The 27537-nt window shown below is 52.3% G+C and overlaps 1 protein-coding gene across 1 annotated transcript; it reads right to left on the bottom strand.

Moving 5' to 3' along the window:
• Nucleotides 1-431: 431 nt before the first annotated feature.
• On the bottom strand, nucleotides 432-14370 carry Klrg2 (killer cell lectin like receptor G2). Its single transcript, XM_051174712.1, has 5 exons — nucleotides 13603-14370; nucleotides 5684-5785; nucleotides 5183-5328; nucleotides 2242-2345; nucleotides 432-1878 (listed from the first exon to the last, which is right to left on the bottom strand). Exons 1-5 carry the CDS (start codon nucleotides 14351-14353, stop codon nucleotides 1758-1760), a joined length of 1224 nt encoding a protein of 407 aa, XP_051030669.1. The 5' UTR covers nucleotides 14354-14370; the 3' UTR covers nucleotides 432-1757.
• Between the last annotated feature and the right edge of the window lie 13167 nt (nucleotides 14371-27537).

The raw sequence follows: 27537 nt of genomic DNA, 5'->3' as shown, positions 1-27537 counted from the left end.
CAATTCATTCTTAAAAAGAACAAATTCAGTATGACACACCTCAAACTTCTCCAGAGAAACTTCAGGGAGGGGCACCTAGTGACAGGGACATTTAGCGGCTCATGGAATACTAGGGAGCTGGTGGGGCTCAGGCCTTCAGAGTCAGTGTCAGAGAGCAAGGCATGACAGGCTGTTCCAGGGGCACGGCCTCTACCTGTGACGGTGTTTAGTATATGAGCTGCTTTTCTCATGGCTGCAGTGGAATACTGACAAAAACATCTTAAAAAGTGGGAGGCCTCGGCTTACATCACAGCGTAGTCAGGAAGCAGGGAGGCAGCTTCGGCTCAACTCACTCCTCTTTATTCACAACAAGACCCCAGCCCATGGAACATCGCAGTCGAACTCAGAATGGGTCTTCCCCTCACCAGCCAGCCCGGGGGGGGGGGGGGGCTCCCTTCCTCCCTCTCAACTTTAAAGTCCTAACTTTAAAAGGGTTGAATGGCAAACCTGTGTGGGTGAAGCAATGGCTTTGGACATCAGAGAAATTACAGGCACTAGATCAGCTAAAGGCTCAACATACGCAAGAATCCACCCGTCTTTGTAATTTTCCTATTTGTCATTAAAAAGAAATCTGGAAAATTGAGAATGTTAATCGATTGAAGAGCTATAAATAAGGCGATTCAGCCCTTCCCTTCCTAGGCATCTTCTCTATTCAAATTGCTGGTTTCTCTACGGCCAATTCTAGTCACCTAGTCAGTGGCTGATGCCCCAATTCAAGTAAACTTTCAGTTAACAGTCCGGAGTGTCACAGTGCCATCAAATTCCTGAAACATCTGATGATGGGCATGGAGCAGCAGAATTTAAGATTTGCTCAGGTGGAGCTCAGTCTTGAGCACTGGTCTAATCTTGCCTAGTTTCCTATTCTGCCCTCTTGGAATGAGAATTGTATTCTGTTACTTCATATTAGAAGTCTACCATTTGTGTTTAAAGCTAGAATTTAAAAAAAAAGTTCTTTTTATTTATGTGCATTGGTGTTTGCCTGCAAGTGTGACTGTATGAGCATGTCATGTACCCTAGAACTACAGTTACAGACATGCCATGCAGGTGGTGAGAATTGAACCCAGGTCCCCAGGAAGAAAACCCAGTGCTCTTAACTGTGGAATCTCTCCAGCCCCCTAAGGCTAATATCTTTGCTTGGGATCTCAAGAGTCTGGACTTTTGAATAATGTTAGAACTGTTAAGACTATGGAAACTCTTGAAACTGGGACTGGATGGATTTTGCATTAGTTGGCCGTAGGCTGGGTGTGGTGGCGTACAATCTCTGTACTTGGGGAGGGTTGTCTAAGAACTTGAGGTCACCCTGGACCACCAGTTAAGTTCCAGGCCAACCAGGGTTGCACAGAGATCCTGTCTCAAAAAACCGAGACAAGACAGTCATGAGTCTCCTGGGGACATTACAGGAATACTCTGGTTTGAATCTGACATGATCCCTACCAGCCTGTCTCTAGCTGCTTGTGCTGGATTTGGGGACTGTAGGAGCTTTAGACAGTAGAGCCTGGTTTGTCAAGGCATGTCAACAGTGACAGGCCTGACTCAGGCTTGCCCTCTGCTTCTGGTCCCCAATAACGTGAATTTTCTGGCACATGCTCCTGCTCCCGAGGACTGGGCAAGCTCCACCAGGTGGGAGCGACCCTCTGAAAGCATGAACCTGGTAACTCCTGCCTCCTGAAGTCAAGCAGCGAACACAGCTCCAGACAGGTCTACCACAGGACACTAAGTCACTTGGCCCTCTTGGCACAGACCCAGGGTCTGAGAGAGCTGCAGTCCCGAGCCACCAGCCTGCCTCCTTCCAAACCGCCACAGCCGAAGTCTGGGTGGTCCTCACTGTCCTCTGGGAACCTGGGGTGAGGTAGGCGAACAGAGAGAAGACACTCAGGCTGCTGGGCCTCCGCCCCCATGCTGGCCCCATACTGCACCAGGGCTAGAAATATCTGCAAAGAACCCTGGCAATGTCTCCCACTGGCCAGCTACATGGGAAAACCACCAAATTCCTATGCCACAGATCTCGTATCTGAAAAGCAGACATGACAGTTCTGCCTGAGTGAATGTGTTGGGGACCCACACCAGGGTTGGAGTGACAAGGATAAGGCAAAACTAGCCCCACTTGGCTGGGTTTGGAATGAGTCTCCTATTGGTACTGAAGGCTGGGTGGGGCAGAGGAGGCTGTAACACAGTAGAGCGGGAGGGAACCCAGGTACTCACAGTTGGGATGGCAAGGGGACCCCATCAGTCCAGTGCCAGCCTTCAGCGCCTCGTTGGGCCCCCACCCAGGACTCTTTGGTGATGTGGTATTTTCTTAGGAAGTCCTGGGGAAGAAAAGCAAGCAGCCATTCTTCATATATCACGGCTTATATCCATTTCCCCTGAGGCTTCTACAGGCTTCCAGCATGTACTGAAGGCCAGCTGGGACATCCAGCCTTGTGAACTAAACTACGGGATTCCTGGACCTTCCTTTGGAAGACAGCCATTGTTGGAGTAGCTGGACCACAGTCTGTAAGCTACTCTAATAAGTCCCCTTTATATATACTGTGTGTGTGTGTGTGTGTGTGTGTGTAATTCATTCTATGAGTTCTGTTACTCAAGAGAACCCTAATACGGGCCTATAAGAAAGCAGGCTGAAGTGCTGGAGAGACAGCTCCATGGTTAAGATCACTGTCTGCTCCCCCAGAGGACCTGGGTTCAATTCCCAGCACCCACGTGGCAGCTCACAGCTGTATGTAACTCCAGTTCCAGAGGACCTGACACCCTCACACAGACATGCGTGAAGAGGCACATGAAAATAAATTATAAAACAAAAAAAGAGCCGCCATAGTGAACCCTTTGCTGGGACAATGGAGAATAGTCAACAAGGGCTGTGACTAAGAGAGGACACCAGTGTCACTGAGGTGGCATCTGGGAAGTATTTCCTCAGGGTCAGCACGCGCAGGCTGCGCTCCAGAGGGGATAAGTCTTCGTCTTGTTCTGGCAACCAGATTTAGTAATGTGTAAGAATCTCCCAGGTGGTGCTGGTTTTGAGGGCATGAAGAGGTCACGGAGAGCAGCTGAGGCTTGGCATCACGTGGTGGGAGAGGGCCATCGGTGAGTGTGCAGCCTCAGCTAAAGTAGAAGCCAGGGGACTGGAGGGGCCAGGCGGAGAAGCTGAGGCTTGACACACGGGGCAGGGTCAGAGTCCCTGTAAAAATCCCAGGAGAGGCGGCCTGAGGCTCTAGCCCAGTTGCAGGGGAGCCCCCAACATTTTGGGGGTGCAGCCGCGGAGCAGAGCTGGCCTAAGCCTGGGAGACAAGATGTGTATGGTCAACGGCACAGCCAGAGCAGTGCGAATGTCCAAGTCCTCTGGAGCCCGGACTGTGAGTGAGTCCTAGATGTTGAACTCTGACTTGTTTACACTGTGGGGATTGGGTTTTGCTTTGTTCAAATTGTGACTGCCCCTGATTCTTCCTTTTTGGTATAAGAAGGTATTTAACTTATTTCTAGTTTTATGGGTTCCTAAAGTTGGGAGACTGAACTTTGAAAGAGAGGAGACGAATTTATAACTGTTGGATGTTTTGTGTTGTGATATTTATATCGATATGAGCTGTAGGGGTTAACAAGAAAAGAAAGGTTATGAATTAATAAGTGGTACGTGTGTGTGTGTGTGTGTGTGTGTGTGTGTGTGTGTGTGTGTGTGTGTGTCAAGCTGACAAGGAGTCAGTGGACACAAACCTAGGCATATCTAGGAACAGGGTATCTTTTGATTTTGATTATTTTTGTTGTTGTTGGTTTTGTTTTTAAGACAAGGTCTTGTTATATGTAACCCTGGCTGGCCTGAAACTTACTATGTAGACCATGCTGGCTTTGAATATACAGAGATCTACTGACCTCTGCCTCCAGTTTTGGGATTAAAATTGTGCAAAAATCACGTTTAGAGGAAATGGGAATCTTAACTGAGAAAATGTCTTTATAACCCTGGTGAGTAGGCAAGTCTATGGGGCGTTCTCTTGATTAATGATTGCTATGCCCAGCCCCTGTGGGTGGTTCTACCCTGGGCAGATGGCCCTGGATAGCACAAAGGTAAGCTGAGCAAGCCAGGAAGCAACAATCCTCTGTGGCTTCTGCGTCAGCTCCTGTCCCCAGGTTCCTGCCCTGACTTCCCTGGATGATGTACAAGCAAACCCTTTCTTTCCTCCCCAAGTGGCCTTTGGCCATGGTGTTTTATCACAGCAATAGACACCTTAACACACACACACACACACACACACACACACACACACACACACACACACACTCACACACACACACTCACACACACACTCACACACACACACACACACTCACACACACACACTCTCACACACAGACACACTCACACACACTCACACACACACACACACACACACACAGACACACGGTTGGAGAGATGACTGGCTCAGCACTTGCTTTCTCAGAGGACCTGAATTTGGTTCCCAGGACCCCTGTCAGGTGACTCACAACCAACTGTAACTCCAGCTCCAGGGGATCTGACCTTCGTCTCCATGTGCACCTGTACTCATATGCAGAAATACTCACTTGCACATGAATAAAAATCAATTATTGTAAGCTGAGTGTGGTGGTGAATGCCTTGAATGTTAAGCACCCAGGAGGCAGAGGGAGGTGCATCTGAAGCCCTGCTCTACACAGAGTTTTAGGCCAGCCAGGACTACATAGTGAGACTGTTTTAAAAAAAACAAAAACAAAAACAAACAAACAAAAAATAAAATAGGGCAGAAAAAGAAAGAAAAGGAAAGAAATGCTTATGGTGCTCATGGCACTAAATAATGTCTAAGATCCTTTGTTCCCAGCCCTTAGAGCCAATACCTGACACTAATACCACTAAACATGCTGTATTGTCTACACCACATCCTGGGAGGACTCATGGGTCTCCCCCAGCAGGCCTGGTCCACTGTTAACTGTCTGAGTAACCCAGGTGGGATGGGACCATCCAAGCTTTGCCTTCTTCTTGGCATGAAACCCTTGGACACCTGATATCTGGTCCCTGTGCATGCCACTTTATTCCTTTGGGGCCTTGGTGACCCTCACAGCATGAAGGACTTGATCTAGAGGTTCCTTCCAGGACGAAGACAGGGATCTGGGATGACACACCCTCTTCCTAGCCAGCCTTTCTCACCTGGGTGTGGTTCAGCAGGGGCAGTGTAGCCTGGTGGGCTGAGCAGAATGCCTGGCTGCCCTCCCAGTCTTGGGCATCTTCAGAGAGGTAGTAACAGTGTTCCTGAGACCACAGCCAACCTTGAGGGCATGGCTGGCAACTGGCTCCTGGAAGCAAAGATCTGTGGGTCAAAGGGAGATCCTAAGAGCTATGCATGAATACACTGAGCAAACAAAACCTGGCCATGACCTTGGCTGATCTACAGGTAGGGAGCTGGCAAGCGTCCAGGTGGGACAGACGTGGACGGAAAGCCCTGGGAAGGCTATCCAGCTTGCACCGTGCAAAGTTTCCCTGGAGAGGGGCTGGTATGCTCATTACCAGCCAGGTCACAAGCTGCCACTGGGGGGGGGGGGGGCTAGGGTCAAGCTTCCTTGTCTTAGGCCTGCGTCTTCACACAGCACCTTTGAGCTCACTCTGGTCTCAAAGGTGCTACAAGTATACAACAGCGACGGGAATCCATACCGCCTCTAGAGGCCAGGGCCACAATGACTACAGTGCAGACAGCCAGGAACACAGCCATGACCACCAGGGCCCAGCGAAGGGACTTTATGTACAGGGGCAGCCCTGGAGAGAAAACAAAGACAAGTCGTGAGAAGTCATCCCAGCACCATCCAACCTAGAACCACACTGGACGCACGCGCGCGTGCACACACACATGCACACACTCACTCACACACACTCTCTCACGCACACACACACGCACGCACTCACCCCCCCCCCCCCCCCCCCCCCCCCCCCCCCCCCCCCCCCCCCCCCCCCCCCCCCCCCCCCCCCCCCCCCCGCCTCACACACGCACTCACGCATGCACACACTCACTCTTACACACTCTCACACACTCACACACACACTCACACACACACGCACGCACTCATACACACACACTCTCACACACACACGCACTCACTCACGCACGCACTCACACACACGCACTCACACACTCTTACACACACACACGCACTCACTCACACACACGCACTCACGCATGCACGCACTCACACACACGCACTCACGCATGCACGCACTCACACACGCACTCACACAATGCACTCACGCATGCATGCACACACTCACACACGCACGCACTCTCACACACTCCACCCCCCCCCCACCCCCCCCCCCCCCCCCCCCCCCCCCCCCCCCCCCCCCCCCCCCCCCCCCCCCCCCCCCCCCCCCCCCCCCGCCCCACACACTCACTCTTACACACTCTCACACACACACAGGCATGCACTCACGCACTCACACACACACACACTCTCTCACACACACACACTCACACCATGATCACCTTGACTCAAGACACCCAGCACGCAGGTTAGATCAGAACTTCATTTAGGAGTCATGCTAGAATATGCGCTGAAGACACAGGCTCTGTGAAACAGAGCAAGCGATGTCCGTCCACACTGTGCTGTGCCACACGGCAGTGTAGTATTATAGATGGACAGCAGGTGACAGAATCCACGACACCATGGGCAACACGTCACAGCAGGAAGAGCACGGGCTAGACTGAGCTCTGCAGGGTCCAGGTCAAGTCTACATGCTTTTCATCGACTCTCAGCTGCCTCGCCAGTGTCCCTGGGGCCATGAGTGAAGACCCGGGCAGTCTGTTCCCACCGCGGGTAGTCAGCAGCTATGGGTCTTGTCTGGCTGAAAGTTCAAGGACACCAGGTAGTTGGGAGGCCACAGGCAGGGAATGCGTAGAGGAACAGGAGACAGGACACACCCATCTGTTTCCCGTTTTCCTATCCTTGTGGGTTGTGTTTTGTTTGAAACAGGATCGCTCCGTTAGTGGTTCTAACCTCCCTAATGCTGCGACCCTTTAAGACAGTTCCTCCTCACGCTGTGGTGACCCCCAACCATAAAGTCTGTAACTGTGATTTTGCTACTGTTATGAATCAACATAAATACCTGTGGTCTTAGCGTGAAAAGGCCGTTTACCCCCAAAGGGGTTGTGACCCATAGATTGAGAACCATTGCTCTGTATAGTCCTGCCTGTCATGGAACTCATCATGTAGACCAGGCTGGCCTTGAACTCAGAGAGCAGCCTGTCTCTGCCTCCCAAGTGCTGGGATTATAGCCTGCACCATCTCGTCCAGCTATCCTGTTTTGACATAGGGTCTCACTTTGTTTCCCAAGCTCATGTGATCCTCCCACCTCAGCCTCTGGAGAAGCTGGGGGTCACAGGCTGTGACCACGGCTGGCAGATGGCCCCACAGGTGGAGGTACTCATCCCCAAGCCTGATGTCTGACCTCTGGAACCCACATGGTAGAAGGAAAAACTCGACTCTCACAAGTTGTCTCCTGACCTTCACACACATGCTGTGCTACACACACACACACACACACACACACACACACACACACACACGTCACCTACCACTAAGAAATAAAAATAACAGTACTTTTAAAGGAGTCCACATCACGCCTGGCCCAAGGCATATCTTTAAGTGCTGTGAGTCCCCCTGATAGTGACTACTGAGGTATCTTAGTTACCTTTCCCATGGTGGCTGTGATAAAATGCCCTGACAAAAGCCAGTTAGGGGAGAGGGGGATTGTTCTGGCTCACGGTTCCCGTGTACAATCCATGGGGGGTGGGCAGGGAGAGCCTGGCCCACTTGGTCACATGACTTCCACAACAGGGAGACAGTGAGGGGCATAGGGAATGGTTCTGCTCATAATTAAGACAGAATTTCCCACGTCCGTTAACACAATCAAGTTATCCCACAAGCTGCCAGGAGACCCATCTCCCTGCCTGAGTCTAGGTTCTGTCAAGCTGAAAAGCCCACTAGCTGTCAGCCTGGAAAGCCCGAGTGGCAGATGGAGAGGTCACGAAAAGAAGCATCAGTGATGTCATACTTCAGCAGAGGTGACTGTGCTCGGCCTCTGCAGCCCTGACCCTGAGGCTCTCTGCAGCCAGCTCTCTCTGGACACAGAAGCTTACAGAGTTACAGCAAAGAGGAATGCCCTTCCTAGAACCTCGGGATCATTCGCTGCTCAGGGATGAGGGGCAGCAGTGAGTGTGTAATCGTGCCAGGGAGGGTGAGGGCGGTAAGAGAGTAGTTACCGTATTTCCTCAAACCGCAAGAAAAACAAAAGAGTGTTTTGATCAGGATTTTACTTCATGAATAATTGTGCCTGGCCCGGTGGAGACATCTTTAATCCCAGGTCTCAGGAAGCAGAGGCAGGCGGATCTCCGAGCTCAAGAACAGTTAGGGCTATGTAGAACTGTCTCAAAAAAAAAAAAAAAAAAAAAAAAAAAAAAACAAAAAAAAACCAAATAATTGACTTAGAAAAATAACGTGTATACAAGTACATTACATGCTCATATACGAATGCTAAGTGTCTACACAGAGGGATGGATGAGCGTTGCAAGGTTTTAATAGAACACATTCACCGTTTCTCAGCTTCAGTCTCAGGGACTTTCCAAACTCTTTTTCTTTTTTTTTTTCATTTGCATTGGAGAAAACATTTGCCCCAGTGATAGAAGTATGTCAGAGATGCACGAAGCTGGGTGCGGTGGCGCACACCTTTAGTCCCAGCGCTGGGGAGGCAGAGGCAGATGGATCTCCGTGAGTTCAAGGCCAGCCTGGTCTAGAGGGTGAGTTCCAGGACTGGGGGGGGGTGGCAGAGAAAAGTAGGGTGGGGAAAAGGGAGAGAAGGAGAGAGGGAGAGGGGAGAGAGAGAGGGGGAGAGGGAGAGGGGAGAGGGAGAGGGAGAGAGGGGAGAGAGAGGGAGAGAGAGAGGGAGAGAGAGAGGGGAGAGAGAGAGGGGGAGAGGGAGAGGGGAGAGGGGAGAGAGAAGGGGAGAGAGGGGGAGAGGGAGAGGGGAGAGGGGAGAGAGAGGGGAGAGGGAAGAGAGAGAAGGAGAGAGGGGAGAGAGAGGGAAGGGGAGAGAGAGAGGGAAGAGAGAGAGGGGAGAGAGGGAGAGAGAGAGGGAGAGAGAAAATTAAGCCAAAGAAGTCAGACAGCCACGTTTGTGGTCCCAGCATTTAGGATGCTGAGGCAGGGGCATTAAGAGTTTCAGGCCAGGAACTGGAGAGAAGGCTCAAGGGTTAAGAACACTGGCTGTATTCACAGAGGGTCTTCAATTCCCAGCACACACTTGGCAGCTCACAAGTACAGTCTCAAAAGGGCACACGCCCTCCTCTGGGCCACACCCACATGGCAGATGCTCATACACAGAAAAGTAAATTAATTGAGTGAGGTATCCCAGACCCAGAAAGGCAAATATAGTGTGTACTCACTCATAAGTGGATACCAGAAATAAAGCAAAGATACCCAGCCTACAATCCACAACCCCAAAGAAGCTAGAACCCTCTTCCAGAAACAGATGGAAGCAGATGCAGAAATCTACAACTGACCAATGGGCCAAGCTCCTGGAGTACAATCAACGTGAGGGAGGAGGGATAATATGAACAAAGGAGTCCAGACCATGATGGGGAAACCCACAGAGACAGCTGACCCGAGCCAGTGAGAGATCCGTATGGAGATCCCTTGCTCAGCCTAGACACAGGGGTGTGGGGTGGGGAGGCGCCTTGGTCCTGCCTCAACGAGATGATGGGACAGACCTAGCTGACTTCCTAGGGGCCTTACCCTCGCTGAGGAGCAGATAGGAGTTGTGTGTGAGAGAGTGGGGAGCACAAGGGAGGAGACTGGGGTTGGAATGTAAAACATAATACATTTTTAATTTTTTTAAACAGTAAGTTAATTAGAAAAAGGAGTTTCCGGTCAGCCTGAACTACATGGCAAAACCCTGTCAACAAACAAAACAGGGAGAAGCCAGAGCAAAGAGCTCATGCTACGTGAGATGGGAGGGAAGTGCAGACGAGTGTGCAGAGACAGGGGCTGGGGGGGGGGCACTTGCTTTCAGCATGAAAAAATAATTACAAAAACGCTGAATATGCAAAACCCCTTGAGCGGTGCACTGTACATATGTGAACTGCATCTCAATACACCTGGTACCAAAAGGAAGGGAAGCTTGATGAAGTTTGGTCAGCCAGAGCTACATGGCCAGGCCTTAAGAACACACATGCACACGTGTGCGTGCGCGCGCTGTGGGATTGCTCAGGGGTTAAGTAGATCACTGGCTGCTCTTCCAGAGTTCAATTCCCAGCACCCACATGGCAGCCCACAACTTCCCGTACTCCCAATTCCAAGGGATCAGGCTCCCTCTTCTGGTCTCTGCAGGTAACCAGGCACATACATGATCCACAGACATAAATGCAGGCCAAACGCTCATACACAGTTTAAAAACAAACCACCACCACCAACAACAACAAAGCAGTATGTGTAAACTGAGTGAGAGTTGTGACTTTTCCCCCCACAGGGATTGAACCAGGGTCTTGTTCAGGCTAGACAAATGCTTTACCACTGATCAATGCCCCAGCCCTAAATCAAGGTTCACAAGTTAAAGCAGAACTGGAAAGCTCGGCCAAGACAAGGAAGATAGACTCATCAGTCACTGTAATTCCTGTGGCTGAATCTTCCTTTAGCTCTGACCTTCAGAGAGCCAAGCATGAAAGAAACGCAGTGGGTGAGTGAGTGAGTTCTCTCAAACCAGGTAGGGGCCCCTCCTAGTTCAGGGCACTGAGCTTGGCAAGGCCCCTGGAGGGCTACAGTGGAAGTACCCACACCACTTCCTGTTTTAGGTTTTGAAAATAGGGTTTCTACAGCCCAGCTGGCCTGGAGGTTTCTGGTCCAGGCTAGCTTCAAACTGGCATGTTGGGATTACGGGCTTCAACATACATGCCACTTTTTTTTTTTTCTTTAAGATGGGGGTCTCAACATGTAGCCCAGGGTAGACAAAACTCTCTCTGCTGCTTCAGCCTCCTGGGTGCTGGGTTGCAGGCCCGAGACACCTTGCCAGGCTGACATAACAACTCTTGGTCACACAAGTTACACAAATACACTCTATACACACTCAGCTTGCAAAACCACGGACACATCTGGGCCTCCTTAACACATCCTCTCCCTGTCCCCAGCCCTGCAGTTACTGCTAAAGGACATGATGGCTCCCAAAGAACAAGAGGGCTTATGCCAGGAGGCTCAGCACGTTCACCTCCTTCTGGCCAGAGCCCTGCTTCCTCTCCATGACATCTGTGTCTTCCTCTGCACTGAGCTCCAAGAGCATTCTTGCTTCAAAATCCTAACACTCCCCAGAGACCCATCAAACCCGGACCATCTTTGGAAGTCTAACCCTGTCTGACTTTCTCCAAAGAGTCCTCAGCTCCAGCCGCATTGCCAACAGCCTGGACAATATGGAGGACAGGTGACCACCGGGCAGGGCCAGGGACTCCTGGAGGCCAGCGGCCAGCGGCCAGGTGGGGTGATGTGCCAACTGCACCGAGATCAAACACTGCCTTTTCCCTAGAGGGATCCAGGAGATAATAAGTTCTGACTTGTACACAGGCAGGCTGGCAGAGAGGCCACTAATGTGCCAGGTGTTGGAGATGCGGGCAAGTCCCAGCCTCTACCTTCAATTCCACCCAGGGAAGCAATCGTTACCTGGGGTTAATGAAGTACAATCCAAACAGAGTGTGAGATACAGCCACCCCTAGGCTGCCTTGGGGAGAAGGGAAGTTAAGTCCAAGCCAAGAGCTGAGGGAGAGGCATTCACCACACAAGGCTACAGCCCTTCCCCTTTCTCGGCTTTACAAACTCCACTCCCTTCTTCAGCTGCCTCAACAGTTGGTAGAGCACTTGCCTATTGTGCCCGGAGCCCCAGGATCGATCCCCAGCATCACATAAACCGGGTGTGGTGTTACATCGCTGCAATCCTGGGTCACTCCAGCTATATAGTGAGTCTGAGGGCAGCCTGCTAGACAGCTCCTTCAGGGTACCTGCCCAAACAAACAGGGACAGACCAAGCAGCAACATCCCCAGCCCTCTCTACCGTGGCTCGCTTCCTCCCAACTTCTCAAAGGACCCGGAAGCAGATGGCCTGCGGTCCAGCAAGTCAGTCTTGGCTTATTATACTACCTCTCTTGTTGAGATGATCTGATCGAGCACTCAACAGAGTTCCTCATCCAAGCAGGGTCCTGAAGACCAAGGCACCTCCTTCTTTATTTCTCCACCCCTTGCCATGTTTTCCTTTGTGGAAGAGGTCGGTCAATCTGCCATCCAGTTACTCAGAACCCTGGGAGAGACCTCCGCCCTCAGCTCAGCTGTATCCAACCCGTGGCCCTGCCCACTGACTGTGCCTCCCGAGCCCATCTTCTACCTAAATCCATCTCTTCCCTGCCTCAGTCTTCCCCCAGGAGGAGGAACTCTATTAGTCCAACAATGCCACACTTCAGCACTGCTTTTTCTTTAGCCGCAGTTCTTAAAGAATCTGATAAAGGAGCTGGAGAGATGGCTGTGGTTAAAGAGCACCGGCTGCCCGTGCCGAGACCTGAGTTGGGTTCCCAGCACCCACAAGGTAGGACTTACAACTTCCGGGGGTCTGATATTCTCCTCTGGCTTCTGTAGGCACCACGAACATAAGACATACATGCAGACAGTCATACATACACATAAAAGTTAAAAATAGACATGAAAGACTTTTGTAAAAAGCTATAGGCTGGCACACCATCGCCCCGAAGATGTCCGCAGACCTCTAGATCCCTAGAACCAGTGAACACACTAGACCATGGGGCAAAGAGGAATTAAGGTTCAGATGGTGGTGAGGGTGTTGACCCAGAAACAGAGGCTGTCCTGGTCCCAGGGTTATCATGAGGGTCCTAACCCACGAGGAGGGAGGCAAAGCAGGATTGCAGAGTCCAGCCTAACATCACTGGGGTTGACAGCAGAGGCTCTGCCCCCCCCCCCCCCAAGCCTAATTGAGAAGGGCACAGTCCTGCCACAACCCTGCTGACACCACCACCGTCGTCTAGGGAGCCCAGGCCAGACCCCCAATGCTCACAAGATGCTCCGCCTCCAGGTTCCGGCCCTCACTTCCCCCGATGGACCCGTAAGCCAAATAATCCTTTCCTCCCCAGGTTGGTTTTGGTAAGAGAAGTCAAACTAACACACGGCTTTCTGCAGTGCTGGACTCGCCTCCCCTTCACAAGCAAACATAGCATCCTCGCACCCCGGCCAACTGGCACCACCGGGCCAGCTTAGTTACGTGCAGATGGATGACCCTCCCCTAGGCGGAGAGAAGGAGCCTGGTCCTAGGAGGTGCGCCCGGGCCACCACTGTCACGTGCTTCTGAATCACTTCCCCCTCCCCCGAAGTTCCTTCCATTTGTACTTCTCCAAGACGCAGCGCACACGGAGAAGGAATGAGAAAGTTCCCTGGGGGAGGGGCAGGGCCCTGCTTTGGTTATTAATCCTGGCACGGAGAAGCCGGATGGGCTCCTGGTTAGGCCAGTTCAGAGACGGGGCCCTGGCGCCGCTGAATACTCACCGATGAGCGTGACGGCCCGGGGCAGTTTCTTGCTGTCCATGCCCGCGCGCTGCAGCAGCCCGGCGTCCTCTCTGTCCGGGCCGGGCCCCTGGCAGCGGCAGCGGCAGGTGGGCGAGCCCGGGGAAACCGCGCTGCCCCGCTCGGTCGGGGTCGCGGCCAGCGGCGATCCACGGCCCCACGTGGAGCCCGGGGACGGGGCGCGCGGCAGGCGCGGGAGCGTGGGCGCGGCGCGGCGGGCGAAGGCGGGCGACTCGGGCACCGGCACGGTGAGAAAGCGCGTGGACGGCGCGGGCGAGGGCGAGCGGCTGGCACCCGCCGCGCCCACGGGTTTAACTCGCACGTCCACCTGCAGCTCCACGGGAGCCCAGGGCCCGGGCTCTCCTGTCGCCGCCCAGGGCTGCAGCTCGGCCTCGCCGTCCCGGGGCTGCTCGGCCCTCGTGGGGCTCGGCGGCGGCAGCTCGCGGCTGCACGAGCCCAGGCGGCGGAACGCGCCGTAGCCCAGGCTGAGCGGCTGCAAGCGCGGGGGCCCGGACAGAGCCGGAGGCTGCGGCTTCTCCTCCGTCAGCTCCAGGAGCTCCGCGTCCGCCGCCTCCCGCCCGGCCCGCTCCGCCCTCGGGTGGCCGGCGGGGACCTCGGGTGGCGGCGCCTCCGCGACGACATGCGATCGCGTCGTCTCCGGGCTCTCCAAGGGCTCCTCTGGGGACCCGGCCTCCGCCTGGCCTCCCCCAGAAGCTTCCTGGGTCCTCTCCATCCCGCGCGCCGCGTCCTCGCCACGCGCCGCACTAGGCGCGGTCCCCAGAAACTTGTGTCCCTGAACTTGTCAACCGCACCCGTCTCCGGAGGACCCCTCTGTGATTGGCTGTGGCTGCGGCTTGGCCACGCCTCTCGGAGCTCCAGCCCCGCCTTTCCGTGGCACAGGTTGCTGGGAGGGGCGGGCTGAGCGAGGCACTGGGTGGGGTGGCTCTAAAAGCAGCCCTGCGAGCTTGCAGATTCCCCCGTCCCTCATCGCGGGTCCCACCCTTTCTCCGAGTTGGCTCCCAACCCCGTGTTGTAGAGTGAGCGGGAAGCCATTGGCTAGATCCGCGTGGACGAGGACTTAAGTATCAGAACAAAGGAAAGGGATGCTCTTCTAGCAAGAGGCAGAGGGTCACTGGTTGCACACAATTTGGGAGAGGGTGAAAGGCTGAAGTCCTGATTCCAACTCTGGGACTTGACGACTGGTAGACTAACCCATGTGGAGAATGAGGAATGGGTCAGGTGCCTTGGCCACGCCTTTGATCCCATCACTCTAGAGGCTGGGTTTAAGGCCACCCTGGTTGGTCTACCTGTGAGCTCCAGATCAGCCAGGGTTTGTATAGTGAAACCATATATAAACAAAAAGAACTGAGGAACGAATGTTCATACCCCCACGAAGTGTTGCGCACTCGACCCAGCCTAGTGAGGGAGCATGGTCTGACTTTAGTTTTGTGAGGGTTTTCGTTTGTTTTGTGTTTCTGTAGTTGTTGGGTTTTTACTTTGTTTTTCTTTTGTTTTTTGAGACAATCTAGGTGGTCCTGGCTACCTTGGAGCTAGCTATGCAGATCGGGGTTAAAGGCATGCACCCCTGTGCTTGTCCCAGTACGGTGTTTATTATTGTAGGTTTTCTTTTGGCGTTGAAATGTGTGTATCAGGGTGTCTGTGGCTGTCTCTCGAAGCTCGGGTATCTTGAACCTGGAAGTACAAGTATTTGTGTCTGATGTTGGTGTTGGGATTTGAACTCGATTCCTCATGATAGGGCAGCAAGTTCTTTATGTTGAACTTTCTCTCCAGCTCCTAAATAGCCATTTAAAATAGATTCCTTCCATACCTCCATGGTTATCAGATAAAAGAGATTATTCAGTCAAATCTGACTTCAGATAAGCAAGATACGTTCGTTCTGGAAGTCAAACTCAAGCCTCCTGTTTGCATGGCAGGCACCTTGCCAACTGAGTTATTTTCTCTCTGACAGCACAAAAATGTGTCTTAAAAGGCATAGAACTGTGATTTCCAACATAGTCATCTGTAAAGCTCTTAGTTTAGAACTATGCAATTGAGTTACAGAAGAAAACCACACACACACAAAACTCATGTTTTTGGGTTTTTTTTGTTTGTTTATTTGCTTGTTTTTTGTTTGTTTTGCGTTTGTTTTTTGAGACAGGGTTTCTCTGTAGCTTTGGAGCCTGTCTTGGAACTTGCTCTGTAGACCAGGCTGGCTTTTTGAACTCACAGAGGTCCACCTGCTTCTGCCTCCTGAGTGTTGGGACTAAAGGCATGCGCCACCAATGTCTGGCACAATAGCCATGTTTTAAGCAAGTTTAAAGCAAGGGGTGGTGGCACGTGTAGAAACAGGTAGATCTCTGTGAGTTCAAGGCCAGCCTGGTCTAGAGAGCGAGTTCCAGGACAACCAAGACTACACACAGAGACCCTGTCTTGAAACACACACACACACACTCACACACACTCACACTCCCACTCCCACACACACTCCCACACACACTCACACACACATACACACACTCACATACACTCACACACACTCACACACATACACACACACTCACACTCTCACACACACCCTCACACACGCTCACACACATACACACACACTCACACACACACACTCACACACATACACACACTCACACACACACACACTCACATACACTCACGCACTCACACACACACTTACACACACTCACATACCCACACACTCACTCACACACAATCACACACACTCTCTCACACACTCACACACATACACACACTCACACATGCACTCTCTCTCACACGCTCACACACACACACACTCTCTCTCATACACACTCACACACTCACTCACATACTCTCACACACTCTCTCTCACACACACTCACACACTTACACACACTCACATACCCACACACTCACTCACACACACAATCACACACTCTCTCTCACACACACTCACACACATACACACACTCACACATACACTCTCTCACACACACTCACATACACACACTCACACTCGCTCACACTCTCTCTCTCTCTCTCTCTCTCTCTCACACACACACACACACACAGGAGAGGGTGACAACCAGCAAAGGCTTCTAAGGGACAGAAGGGACGGAGCAGCACCTGCTGGGTTTGGTGACAGGGGTGTCCCTTACAAGGAAGGTTTTGGCCAGGTAGAAAGGACGACAGTGGTTTGAAATGTACTTGGGACATGAACGGAGGTAGTGGGTGGGGATAAGGGGTCCTAGTGTCAAACACCCGTCCCCACACTGTCCTGTCCTCCTCACTCCACCTTTCCCGACACCAAAGGCAACTGCTCTCCTCCCCGCCTTTGGCTCTGCTGCCCCAAGTCTGCTGGCTTCAGCTTCTCCTCACCTTCCCGGTTTCAGTGTTTCCCACCCAACAAACCTACATACTGGAGTCTTCTCTCCCGGGCCCTCAGCTGGGAACTGAGCTGAGAGGGGGCCACAGAAACGCAGAGCCATACACATAGAAAATGCCAGAACTCCAAGGCAGACGTTGGGGTAATGGACTCAGAAGCCAAACAGACAAACACACCAGATTAACTATGAGGGACGCCAGCAAGCTGGGAGCAGGTAGGAGAAGCCAGGAGAAGGGCAAAAAGCAGGCGCTTTCCGCTTTCCTAAGGAACCAAATCTCCCCACACATTCTCTCGAACTTCTGGTCTCCAGAACTGAGGGGATTGAAGCCATTCAGTCTGTGGGATTGTGCCCTGGCCGCCTTCCTGGGAGGGCTCTGCCACCCGGGGCGGCCGGCAGTGTGTGTGGCAGGTGCCTGGAGCATCCGCCTTTCCGTGTGACTGTGTCCTTCGTAGGAATCTCGATGTGACAGAGGCAGAGCAGAATTGTCAGAACCACAGTGGGAGCAAACACTGCCCCGACCCCAGGCTTTAAGCTGGGCCTGGAGCACATGGCTTCAGTCCTGGGGCTTCAGGAGACTCCGTGTACCCTTACCCTGTGCACCCTGCCTGTCCTTTGCCGTCCTTTAGTGTTCTAGTTTCATTTCAATCGCTGTGGTGAAAGCAACTTAGAGGAGAAAGGTTTATTTCAGGGTTATAGCCAATCCCCGAAGGAAGTCTAGGCAGGGATTCAAAGCAGCTAGTTATGTCACCCACAGTCTAGAGCAGAGAGAAGTAAGTGTGTGTATGATCCTTGTTTGCTTGTGCTTGACTTGACTTATACAGTTCAGAACTCCCTGTTTAGGGAGTGATGCCACCCACAGTGGACTGAGTCTTCCCACATGAATTGCCAGTTAAGACAGTTCCCCCACTGACCTCCCCTGGGCTAACGTGATCTAGGTAATTCCTCAATTAAGACTCATCCCAGGTGATTAGATCTGGGTTGTGCCAGGTAAACATAGCATCACACATAGCACATCCTTTACTCAAATATAAGTGGCAGAGAGCCCACGTCCTACCAAGTCTTTGGGTTCTGTTGAAACAACAGCCCTGGTGCCAGCAGGCCATTTCTCCTTGGTGGGACACCTAAGCCAGGTGAGTTACCGACATCTCTGGACAAGTATCCACGATGGTCCTTCCTTCCTCCCTTCTCTCTATGAGGTAGACATGGAGGTTCAGCTTACAGATGTATGTGTGTGGGTGTGGGTTAGCATGGCATCAGAGGAAGAATGGGAAAGCCCAAAGTACGTAGGGAAGTGTACTGGGACACTGGCCAGTGTCAGGCAGAGAAGAGGATAAAGAGGGAGTTCATCTTCCTGAGTCAGGACTCACTCAGAGGCCAGATCTAGCACAGCCTCTGGTTCTGTATCCGCTGTTCAGAGGTCTGGGACGCTGGGAAGGAGAAGCACATTATCTCTTTTAAGGGAATAATTATCTCTCCCATCGCTTTAGCGTGGCCTACGGTGAATCACCCTTTCTGATGGTGGTTCGTTGGCTGGGTGATTGATAGGACCAATGGATTAACTCTTCTGCTTTGTGTACCTTGGAATGTTAGGTCTCCACCCAAAGCAGAGGTGGAGTCTGCTCTTTGGCCCTTCAGGGATAACATCCCCATTTAGGAGACAGGCTGACACTGGGGAATGGGTAGACGCATTTCCATCGTGGAAATGCAGAGGTTACGTTCCACGGTTGTTGGGGACTAGCGTCTGGACTAGCCTCAGGGAGGGCAGGGGCACTCATTTAGGAGGAGCTGAGAAACCGGAGAGCCATGGGCATGGGTGCTGCTGCCTCCCTGCCGGGCCCCATCTGCCTGCCCAGTCTCTGTCTCTTGTTCTCACCAGGAGTGATGTTTGGCACTGAAGTCTGCTGGGTGATTCTAACTGCTCTCCGCCTCCACCCAGCTTTATTGTCAGTGCGCTGCCCCTGCTGGTGAACATTTGAACTGCTACCGTGGCACTCGAACGGTGGTTTTAAAAGAGCATCTCTCTGAGTAGCTCAGAACAGATTCAGTCAAGTGAAAATTTTGGCTGTGATGGGTAGTTCCAAATGACCCCGTATCGGCTAGGCAAACAGTCTCTAAGGGTCATTCCCTTCTGCCTCACCAGGGCCCCGTGTTGTCAATCTCCTTAGCTTTTAAACAGCAGATGGATGAAAATATTGAATTTCAACGAGCGTTGCTTTAATTATGCATGAGTGTGAGGTTGGATGCCTTTTCATTTGTTAATGGTGTTTCTGAGAATTGTCCAGGCCAGCCTCATGACCTGGCTAAAGGGCCACCGAGATCACTGGTTGCTAGTTCCAGGTCACTAGCTGGTTCCAGGAAGTGGCCTGACCACACCTTAGAGTTCACTGGTCAAGGAAGCCTGATGGTATCAGCCTTGCCAGCTATGTGTGAGTTTACCACAGCCTGATTTCCCCACAGAGGAACAAACATGGTCACTTGAATTTGCAGCTATGTTACCTCCCTGGGGCATCCTAGGCCTTTCTAGGGCCATGGGCACACACAGGGCCAAGTGGCTGCTTCCTTCATAGCTGGTCCTCCGGCATGGCTCCTCTGCCTATGGTTTAGACACCTGTGCCAGGGTGATAACATCCTCCATCTCATTCTGGACAACGTTGAGCATTGTGAGTGGCCAACATGGCTCATGTATTTGTTTTGTCATTTAATGCTTGTCTCTGGCTCTCTAGAAATACTTGTTGTGTCTGAGATCGAGGTCTGACATGCCCATTCTGCTCTGGGATGATGCCACCCGGTGGCTTAGTGAATACTTGCTATAAATAATGCTGAAATAGGGCAGTAGGCAGGGTGCTTGGCATACCATATTTCATTATTTCTCCTTCTCTAGTAGTTTTTAGTTGACAAAAATTTAAACGTCGAGGAAAGTGGAAAAGAATACAAATGTTGTAATCAACCTTCATTGTTGATTTGACTGGATCTAGAGTCGCGGTGGGAACACACCTCAGGGTTCTCCAGAGAGGCTAAGCTGTGGGCAAGACCCACCCTAAATGTGAGCGGCACCATTGCTTGGGCTGGGGTCCTGGGCTGAAGGAAAGGAGGAAGGGAACGGAGCACCAGGGTTCATTGCACTCTGCTCCCTGACTGAATACGTCACCAGCTGCCTCAGGCTCCAGCTGCCATTCATGCCCAGCAAGAGAGACTGGGACTGTACCCTCAGTCTATGAGCCAAAAGCAACCCTCCCTCCCTCTCTCCCTCCTTCCCTCCCTCCCTCCCTCCTTACCTCCTTCTCTCCCTCCCTCCCTCCCTCGATCCCTCCCTCCCTTCTGTGGATTTAGTTATGTATTTTCTCAGTAATGAATACACACAGCTGAAGTATACCCCCCTCTCTAGACCCTGATACTTGCCTTTCATTGTGCTACTTTGCTTTCTGTTAAGGTTGCGCCCTGTGGGGAGGAGGGAAAACCTCCTGAAGCTCACTCCTTCAGAGCATCAGCAGCATCTTCTTCACAGAGCAACACCACCACACCACGGTGTCTAGGGACTCTCAAACCTGGTTGCCATCAGGAGGTGCCACACTCCATCCGGCCTTTGGGTCCAATTACAGTTTGTGATAATGCTGGAAGGTCCTTTCAGTGGATTGAATCTGAAATTGACACGTGGGAAACGTAATCCCCAGGTTCCAAACCCATGGTATTTTTGGAGATGGGGCTTGGGGAGATGATCAGGCATGAGCCCTCACAATGGATAATTCTACTCTCTGGGGCTGGAGAGATGGCTCAGAGGTTAACAGCACCGGCTGCTCTTCCAGAGGACCCACGTTCCATCTCCAGCATCCACATGGCAGGCAGCTCACAACCATCTAAAACTCCAGTATCAGGGATCTGACATTGTCTTCTGACCTCCTCGGGCACTAGGTACAGACATGGAGCACTTAGATAGATATATACAAGCAAAACGTGCATACCCATAACGGAATAAAATAAATTGAGAACATTTTATGGCTTCTCAGTGGGTTCTCCTGGGAGTAGCATTGTTATAAAAATCAGGCTATCTCTCACACGCTTTCCTTTTGTTACTCTGGGATACTGCCACTATATTATGACTCAGCAAAAGGCTCTCACCAGGTGCCAAGCAAATGCCAGCACCCTGTCTTCTTGCTTCCCAGGCATGTCATCCTCATGCTGGCTGATCTAGTCCCTGTAGGTTCTAGGCTGGCGTGGAGGAGAGGTCCTGGCCAGCCCCTCAGCAGGTCAGGCTTTCAAGTTCTTTCAGGCACGTATCTTCTGTGCTTGCCTCTTGCATCTCTCTCTCTCTCTCTCTCTCTCTCTCTCTCTCTCTCTCTCTCTCCTTTTGGTTTTTTGAGACAGGGTTTCTCTGTGTCACAGCCCTGGCTGTCTTGGTACTCACTTTGTAGACCAGGTTGGCCTCGAACTCACAGAGATCCTCTGCGTCTGCCTCCGAGTGCTGGGATTAAAGCTATGCGCCACCTCCCTTGCAACTCTCAAGGGTGTTTATTCTCAATTTTGAGACATGAGGCAGCTCTCATTTAGGGAAGGACCCACCTGGAGCTGGGCTGGGTCTTGTAGAGACAAATGTGTCCCTGGTGGAGGTCCAAGAGGTGGCGACCCCTCAGGCGTGCTGATGAGGCAGCCTTGGGGTTTAGAAAACATTCCTGCTGTGTACAGCTTGCCGCAGGCCCAGGGAAGAGCCACGTGGAGAAGGAGGTGCCCCTCTCCAGTCATCTGAATGTCAGCACAGCCGTCACCCTTGTTGGAGGTTTCCACCCCTGCTGGAGTTGGGATATGAAGTGAACTTCAAGAAGGTTCGTGTGTTAAAGGTCTGGGTTTCAAGTGCTATGGAGTGGGGGTTGGATCCCTAGACTAACCTTATTCATGGACTTATCCACTAATGAGTTCACAGCTGAACGGCTCTCAGGACATGGCCTGGCTGGGGGAAACAGGTCATGGGGACGAACCTTTGAAGTTTGCCCCTGTTCCCCCTCAACTCCTTCCTAGCTGTCACAAGCTGAGCAGCATCTTTGGCTACAGTCTCCTGTCACCATGACATTCTGCCTTGCCCCATGCCTGAAGCCGGGGAACCACCAGCCAGCCTTGGACAGGCTCCATAGCAATGTCTGCGTCTCTGCTTTGGGTGGGGAGAGCCCGCATCCCACGTTCTGACTGATGCCAGCTGCTGGGATCTGATGCCTGGAGGGAGAGCCCAACACCAGGGCAGGGTAGGTCACGGTTTGTTTTCAGTGGGTAAGCAAGCAAAAGCAAAACGATCATTTCCCAGGGTGGGGTGTGGACCGGCGCCTCTCTCTCTAGTGTTTGGCTTCCAACTCTTTTTAAAAATTTTATTCATTTATTTTTGGGGGGTGGTTTGTCTGAATGTAAGCCTGTGTATGCGGTGCTCAAGGAGGGCAGACAAGGACATCAGACCCCCTGGATCGGAGTCACTGAGGGTTGTGAGCCACCATGCGGGTGCTGGGAATCGAGCTCTGGGAACTGTCTGGAAGAGTCAGTGGTCTTAACCACGGAGCCCTGTCTCCAGCGCCCAGCTTACAACTCTTAATCCATCAGTTCCCCACTCTGGACCCTGTTACCCGAGATGGTCCCTCTCTTAGACCCGGTGGGAGCCAAGCAGAGCGATTTATTGGGGGAAAGGCAATAGTTCCTTGTAGTGCCTCTCAGTGGGTGGCTTTGTGGGCGCCAGCAGAGCCTGCCAAGACTGGCTGGGTTTCTCTCTCTCTCTCTCTCTCTCTCCTTGTTCTCCCTCCCATCTTGGCTGCTTAACTATCTCATGCCCCATGGAAGCTCTTCTATTTATCTTCCTCTCCCCCAAGCTCTCCCTTCCTGGCTTCAGCCCAGATTCTAGGCCACTTGTCCCCTAGGCCCTTCTGAAGTTCCTAGCCAGCACTTCCTCTAATGGCGCCTGGCCATGCCTCCCTCACCCACATGGACTTGGATTGCCAGGCCCTTTCATCTGTGGTGAAAAACGGTCACCGAAGACCACGGGTGCTGCGCTGGCTCCCAGGACTGGAGCCCACCCCAAGGGCCGAAGGGCCTGGTGCTCCTTCCCACTCTCTAGCTCCTCGCCTGTCTTGACTTCTCAAGCGAATCTTGAGTCTTTCTTTTAGGGAGCTTCTTGCAGAGAGAGGAGGGGCCATGTTGAGTTTGTCCCATCTGTGTGAACAGTGCCTTGTTTGGGGCCTGTGTGATTGTGTTTTCAGGTAAGAGCTTAGCGATCCCAACGGTTTAAATGCCAGTGTGGGGAATGTCCTCCCTGATGGCTGGCTTTACTCATCAATGCAACCCTAACCTTAGGGGGTAGCTTTGGAGGTTGACTCTTTGTTAGGTGAAGGTGTCAGATCTCCTGGAACTGGAGTCACAGACGGTTGTGAGCTGCCAGCTTGGTGCTGGGAATTGAACCCGTGTTCTCTGGAAGAGCAGCCAGTGCTCCCAACTGCTGGTCCACAGCTCCAGCCCCCACCTTCCTTTCTTATTGTGGCAGTGTTGTGATTTCTTTGATGGACAGGACTCCCAAAGGTCAGTAGTGGGTAGTAATGTGCTTTTTTGGACATAATTCTTCAGGGGTAAGAAATGCCGCCTCCTTTCCCTCGGACCATGTTCATTCAGTTCTTATGAGGTTGTGTGGCTTCACTATGAATCCATTTTCAGGGGATTATACCAGGCTCCCGAGATGTATATTGTCCTCAAAGAGGCCTCAGTTCCGCTCCTGCCACCAAAGCCAGTGCAGCTTCCAGGCACTGGTCCTACATCTCTAGGACTCCGACAAGCCCCTGCCTCTGCCTGCCCCATAGAACATCCCCTCAGAGTGCCCCCTCAGAGTGTCCCCTCAGAGTGTCCCCTCAGAGGAGTGTCCCCTCAGAGTGCCCCCTCAGAGTGTCCCCTCAGAGGAGTGTCCCCTCAGAGTGCCCCCTCAGAGTGTCCCCTCAGAGTGTCCCCTCAGAGTGCCCCCTCAGAGTGTCCCCTCAGAGTGTCCCCTCAGAGTGCCCCCTCAGAGGAGTGCCCCCTCAGAGTGCTCCCTCAGAGTGCCCCCTCAGAGTGTCCCCTCAGAGTGCCCCCTCAGAGTGTCCCCTCAGAGTGCCCCCTCAGAGGAGTGCCCCCTCAGAGTGCCCCCCAGAGTGCCCCCCAGAGTGTCCCCTCAGAGTGCCCCCTCAGAGTGTCCCCTCAGAGCGCCCCCTCAGAGCACCCCCTCAGAGCGCCCCCTCAGAGTGCCCCCTCAGAGTATCCCCTCAGAGGAGTGTCCCTTCAGAGTGTCCCCTCAGAGTGCCCCCTCAGAGTGTTCCCTCAGAGTGTCCCCTCAGAGTGTCCCCTCAGAGTGCCCCCTCAGAGTGCCCCCTCAGAGTGCCCCCTCAGAGTGTCCCCTCAGAGCGCCCCCTCAGAGCACCCCCTCAGAGTGCCCCCTCAGAGTGCCCCCTCAGAGTATCCCCTCAGAGGAGTGTCCCTTCAGAGTGTCCCCTCAGAGTGCCCCCTCAGAGTGTTCCCTCAGAGTGTCCCCTCAGAGTGCCCCCTCAGAGTGCCCCCTCAGAGTGTTCCCTCAGAGTGCCCCCTCAGAGTGCCCCCTCAGAGTGCCCCCTCAGAGTGTCCCCTCAGAGTGTCCCCTCAGAGTGCCCCCTCAGAGTGTCCCCTCAGAGTGTCCCCTCAGAGCACCCCCTCAGAGCGCCCCCTCAGAGTGCCCCCTCAGAGTATCCCCTCAGAGGAGTGTCCCTTCAGAGTGTCCCCTCAGAGTGCCCCCTCAGAGTGTCCCCTCAGAGTATCCCCTCAGAGCGCCCCCTCAGAGTGCCCCCTCAGAGTATCCCCTCAGAGGAGTGTCCCTTCAGAGTGTCCCCTCAGAGTGCCCCCTCAGAGTGCCCCCTCAGAGTGCCCCCTCAGAGTGTCCCCTCAGAGTGTCCCCTCAGGGGTCTAGGCCTCCCCTCACGCCCTCTCCAGTCTGGGCCCTGACACTTGCTCTCAACTTCTGGGAGCAGCTGACCCAGCTGCGTGTCCCTTCACCTTGGGCCATCCCGAGGACTCAATCCACCGATCGTCCTCTACCCAAACCTCCTGGATTATTATTTTATGAGTGAAGGCTTTTAGGAACAAATTCTCTACTTCTCCCTGGGGCTAGGGACACTTTCATCTTTGGGACAAAAAAAAAATGCTTTTAAGAAGAAGATATAAAATCTCTCTCTCTCGCTGCTAATGAAGTTGGAGGGCTCATCCTAACCCTGCTATTATTCCTGCCTACTGCTGGGTACATATTCATACCCAGCCCCATGTCTCCGCAGCAGACTGGGCGCGTGTACCCTCAGGGGGCCAGTAGTTTGCAGCCTGCTCAGAGCCCCTCTTCTAGAACTTGTGCCCATGTCTCAGTGAATGGCTAGCCTGCGCAAAGATTTGGGTCTCCCTGCCAAACACCATACCCCATTCTAGACCCTGCTGTGCAGAGTTTGAAGATGAGACCAAGTTCATGGCAAAACCACCAGACTCTGCTTGTATCCGCCTCTAAAAGCTTCTAGAAGCTGCTCCGGGGAGGATGGACACCAAGCTAGACGTCAGGCTGGCCACAGTTGTTGTGGAATATTAATTTAAGATGTGTTAACATTTGTTCATGCTGTGAAATATTTGTTTAATGATGCAAGACGTGCTCCATTTGTTTGATTAAATAACGTTAACCTGCGGTCAGGAGGTTGAGTCAGCAACTAGCTGATAGTAAGTGGGAGGGAGGAATCATGAATAGCTAGGGCTCTTGAGGGGGACAGAGCAGAAGGAGGTTTGGTGTTTTGGGAGACTGAGCTAGGAGAGGAGGTGAGCTACTTGCTATTCAGCCTCTGTGAGGGAGCAGAATCTCACCTCAACCTTTGAATCCTGAGTTGTATAGAAGGATAAAGATCTAGGTAAGATTCCTTTCAGCAGTGGTGTTAGAGCAGGTGCCTGAGGGAACAGAATTCCCACCTGACTATGGCCAGTGTGGCTAAACCGCTATTGGTGGCTACAGATTAGGACAGCAGTTGCTTAAGGGGCAGCTACTGAATTTAATGAAAAACAACAGACGGTGGATAGTTCAAGCTGTTTAAGAAGAGGCAAATCTAGAAGCCTCAGTGGCCCCTTAGCTCCCTGGGAGGGTAATCTTTCCTGACTCTGTCTGGTTTTGTACTTGTCTGTCTCCAGCTGAATTGATCAGGCATGAGGCGCCTTCATACCCTAGCCCTGGCCCATGTTAATCCAGCTTTTCCTGTTCCTAGCCTCTGTTGTCACTTTAGGAAAGGTGGCTTGGCTTCCTTAGATGGGTACAGAGATGGGAAGGGCTTGTCCAAGTGACAGACAGGAGGGTCTCTTTAAAAACAAGTTCTAAAACTTTTTATTTATTTATTTATTTATGTATTTATATTTTTATGTATCATTGTTTTGCCTGAATATTTGTATGTATACCATGTTATTGTGTGACTAAACATTTCCTGGCAGGATGCAACAAATGCCTTACTCACCCTGGATAAGGAGCCCACAAAAGACCAAAGAACAGATACCACCAAAGCCCAATTTGGTAAATCAATGAGTTTTATTGGGGTTACTTACAGAGGCAGAAATGACTCAAAGACAGCCGCATCACCAAAGCCCAGCATGGGTGACAGCTCACAAAAGCTGGGAACCTGGAGCACACTGCACATCCTACAGGCAGGCCAACAGACTGGAAACTGTCCTTTTCAAGTGACTCTGGTCTAAATCACTTTTAGGCAGCTGGTCTGGCCTCAGAGTCTTCTTTGTGTTGTGTATACCTGGTTTCCTCAACCTCCAAGGAGGTGACTCCCGACTGCAAAAGCAAAATGTTTTTATTGCTAGGAACCGAACCGACTGGGACCTCACTCTATCAGAGGAATAAGGCGCCCGCTTACAATTGCGAAGCATTTTTAAAGGGAAAGGGAAGCTTGAGACTGCCAGTCCCAGCCCATAAGGTTTCCAGGGTTACAGAAATTTCATAGAGTACAAAGTTTTTACAAGGCGGGATTGTTTGTGCACCTGCAAGGTCAGGGAGTTTTCTTTCTCTAGGACCGGCGGGCTCAGTGGCCTTGTCCTAAGATAATGGTGGGGGGGGGGCAGGGAGAATGTGCTCTCCAACCAGGGAGTTGTCTGTGTCTATTGGCAGAAGCACTTCTTTCTGGTTTTCTCTTCTTGCCATGAGTCCCGTCTCTTTTAGCTATTAATTTTCTCACACTTTGCAACTGCACTCCTCTGAGAGAGTCTCAGCTTTTATTGCTTACTCTGGCAGAGAGGGGCCTAGAGGATCTGCTCAGTTTCAGGGACTTCCTGAAGCTATTCTGTGTTGTTCACTTCCTGTTTAAGGAGCTTCACTGCAAGAAGCAATGTTTCCATCTGAGAGGAAACTGTTACTCAACCCGCAGTGTCCTCAGAGACCAGAAGAGGGCGTCAGGTCCCCTAGAACTAGTGCAGTGGTTCTCAACCTTCCTAATGCTGTGATCCCTTAACACAGTTGTAGTGACCCTCCCAACCTTAAAATTATTTTTGTTGCAAATGAAGGGAT

Source organism: Phodopus roborovskii, unplaced genomic scaffold, assembly GCF_943737965.1.
Source record: "Phodopus roborovskii unplaced genomic scaffold, PHOROB, whole genome shotgun sequence".
NCBI classification, from domain to species: domain Eukaryota; kingdom Metazoa; phylum Chordata; class Mammalia; order Rodentia; family Cricetidae; genus Phodopus; species Phodopus roborovskii.
This window is presented reverse-complemented; position numbering and strand designations above follow the sequence as displayed.

What these genes read in the sequence shown, in the direction of transcription:
- Klrg2 (XM_051174712.1), bottom strand. Translation starts at nt 14,353, where the DNA reads ATGGAGAGGACCCAGGAAGCTTCTGGGGGAGGCCAGGCGGAGGCCGGG. An exon ending in CCCTGCTGAACCACACCCAG is followed by an intron (nt 2,346 to 5,182) that starts GTGAGAAAGGCT and finishes TTTCTTCCCCAG; the next exon opens with GACTTCCTAAGAAAATACCA. An exon ending in GTCCCCTTGCCATCCCAACT is followed by an intron (nt 1,879 to 2,241) that starts GTGAGTACCTGG and finishes ACCTCACCCCAG; the next exon opens with GTTCCCAGAGGACAGTGAGG.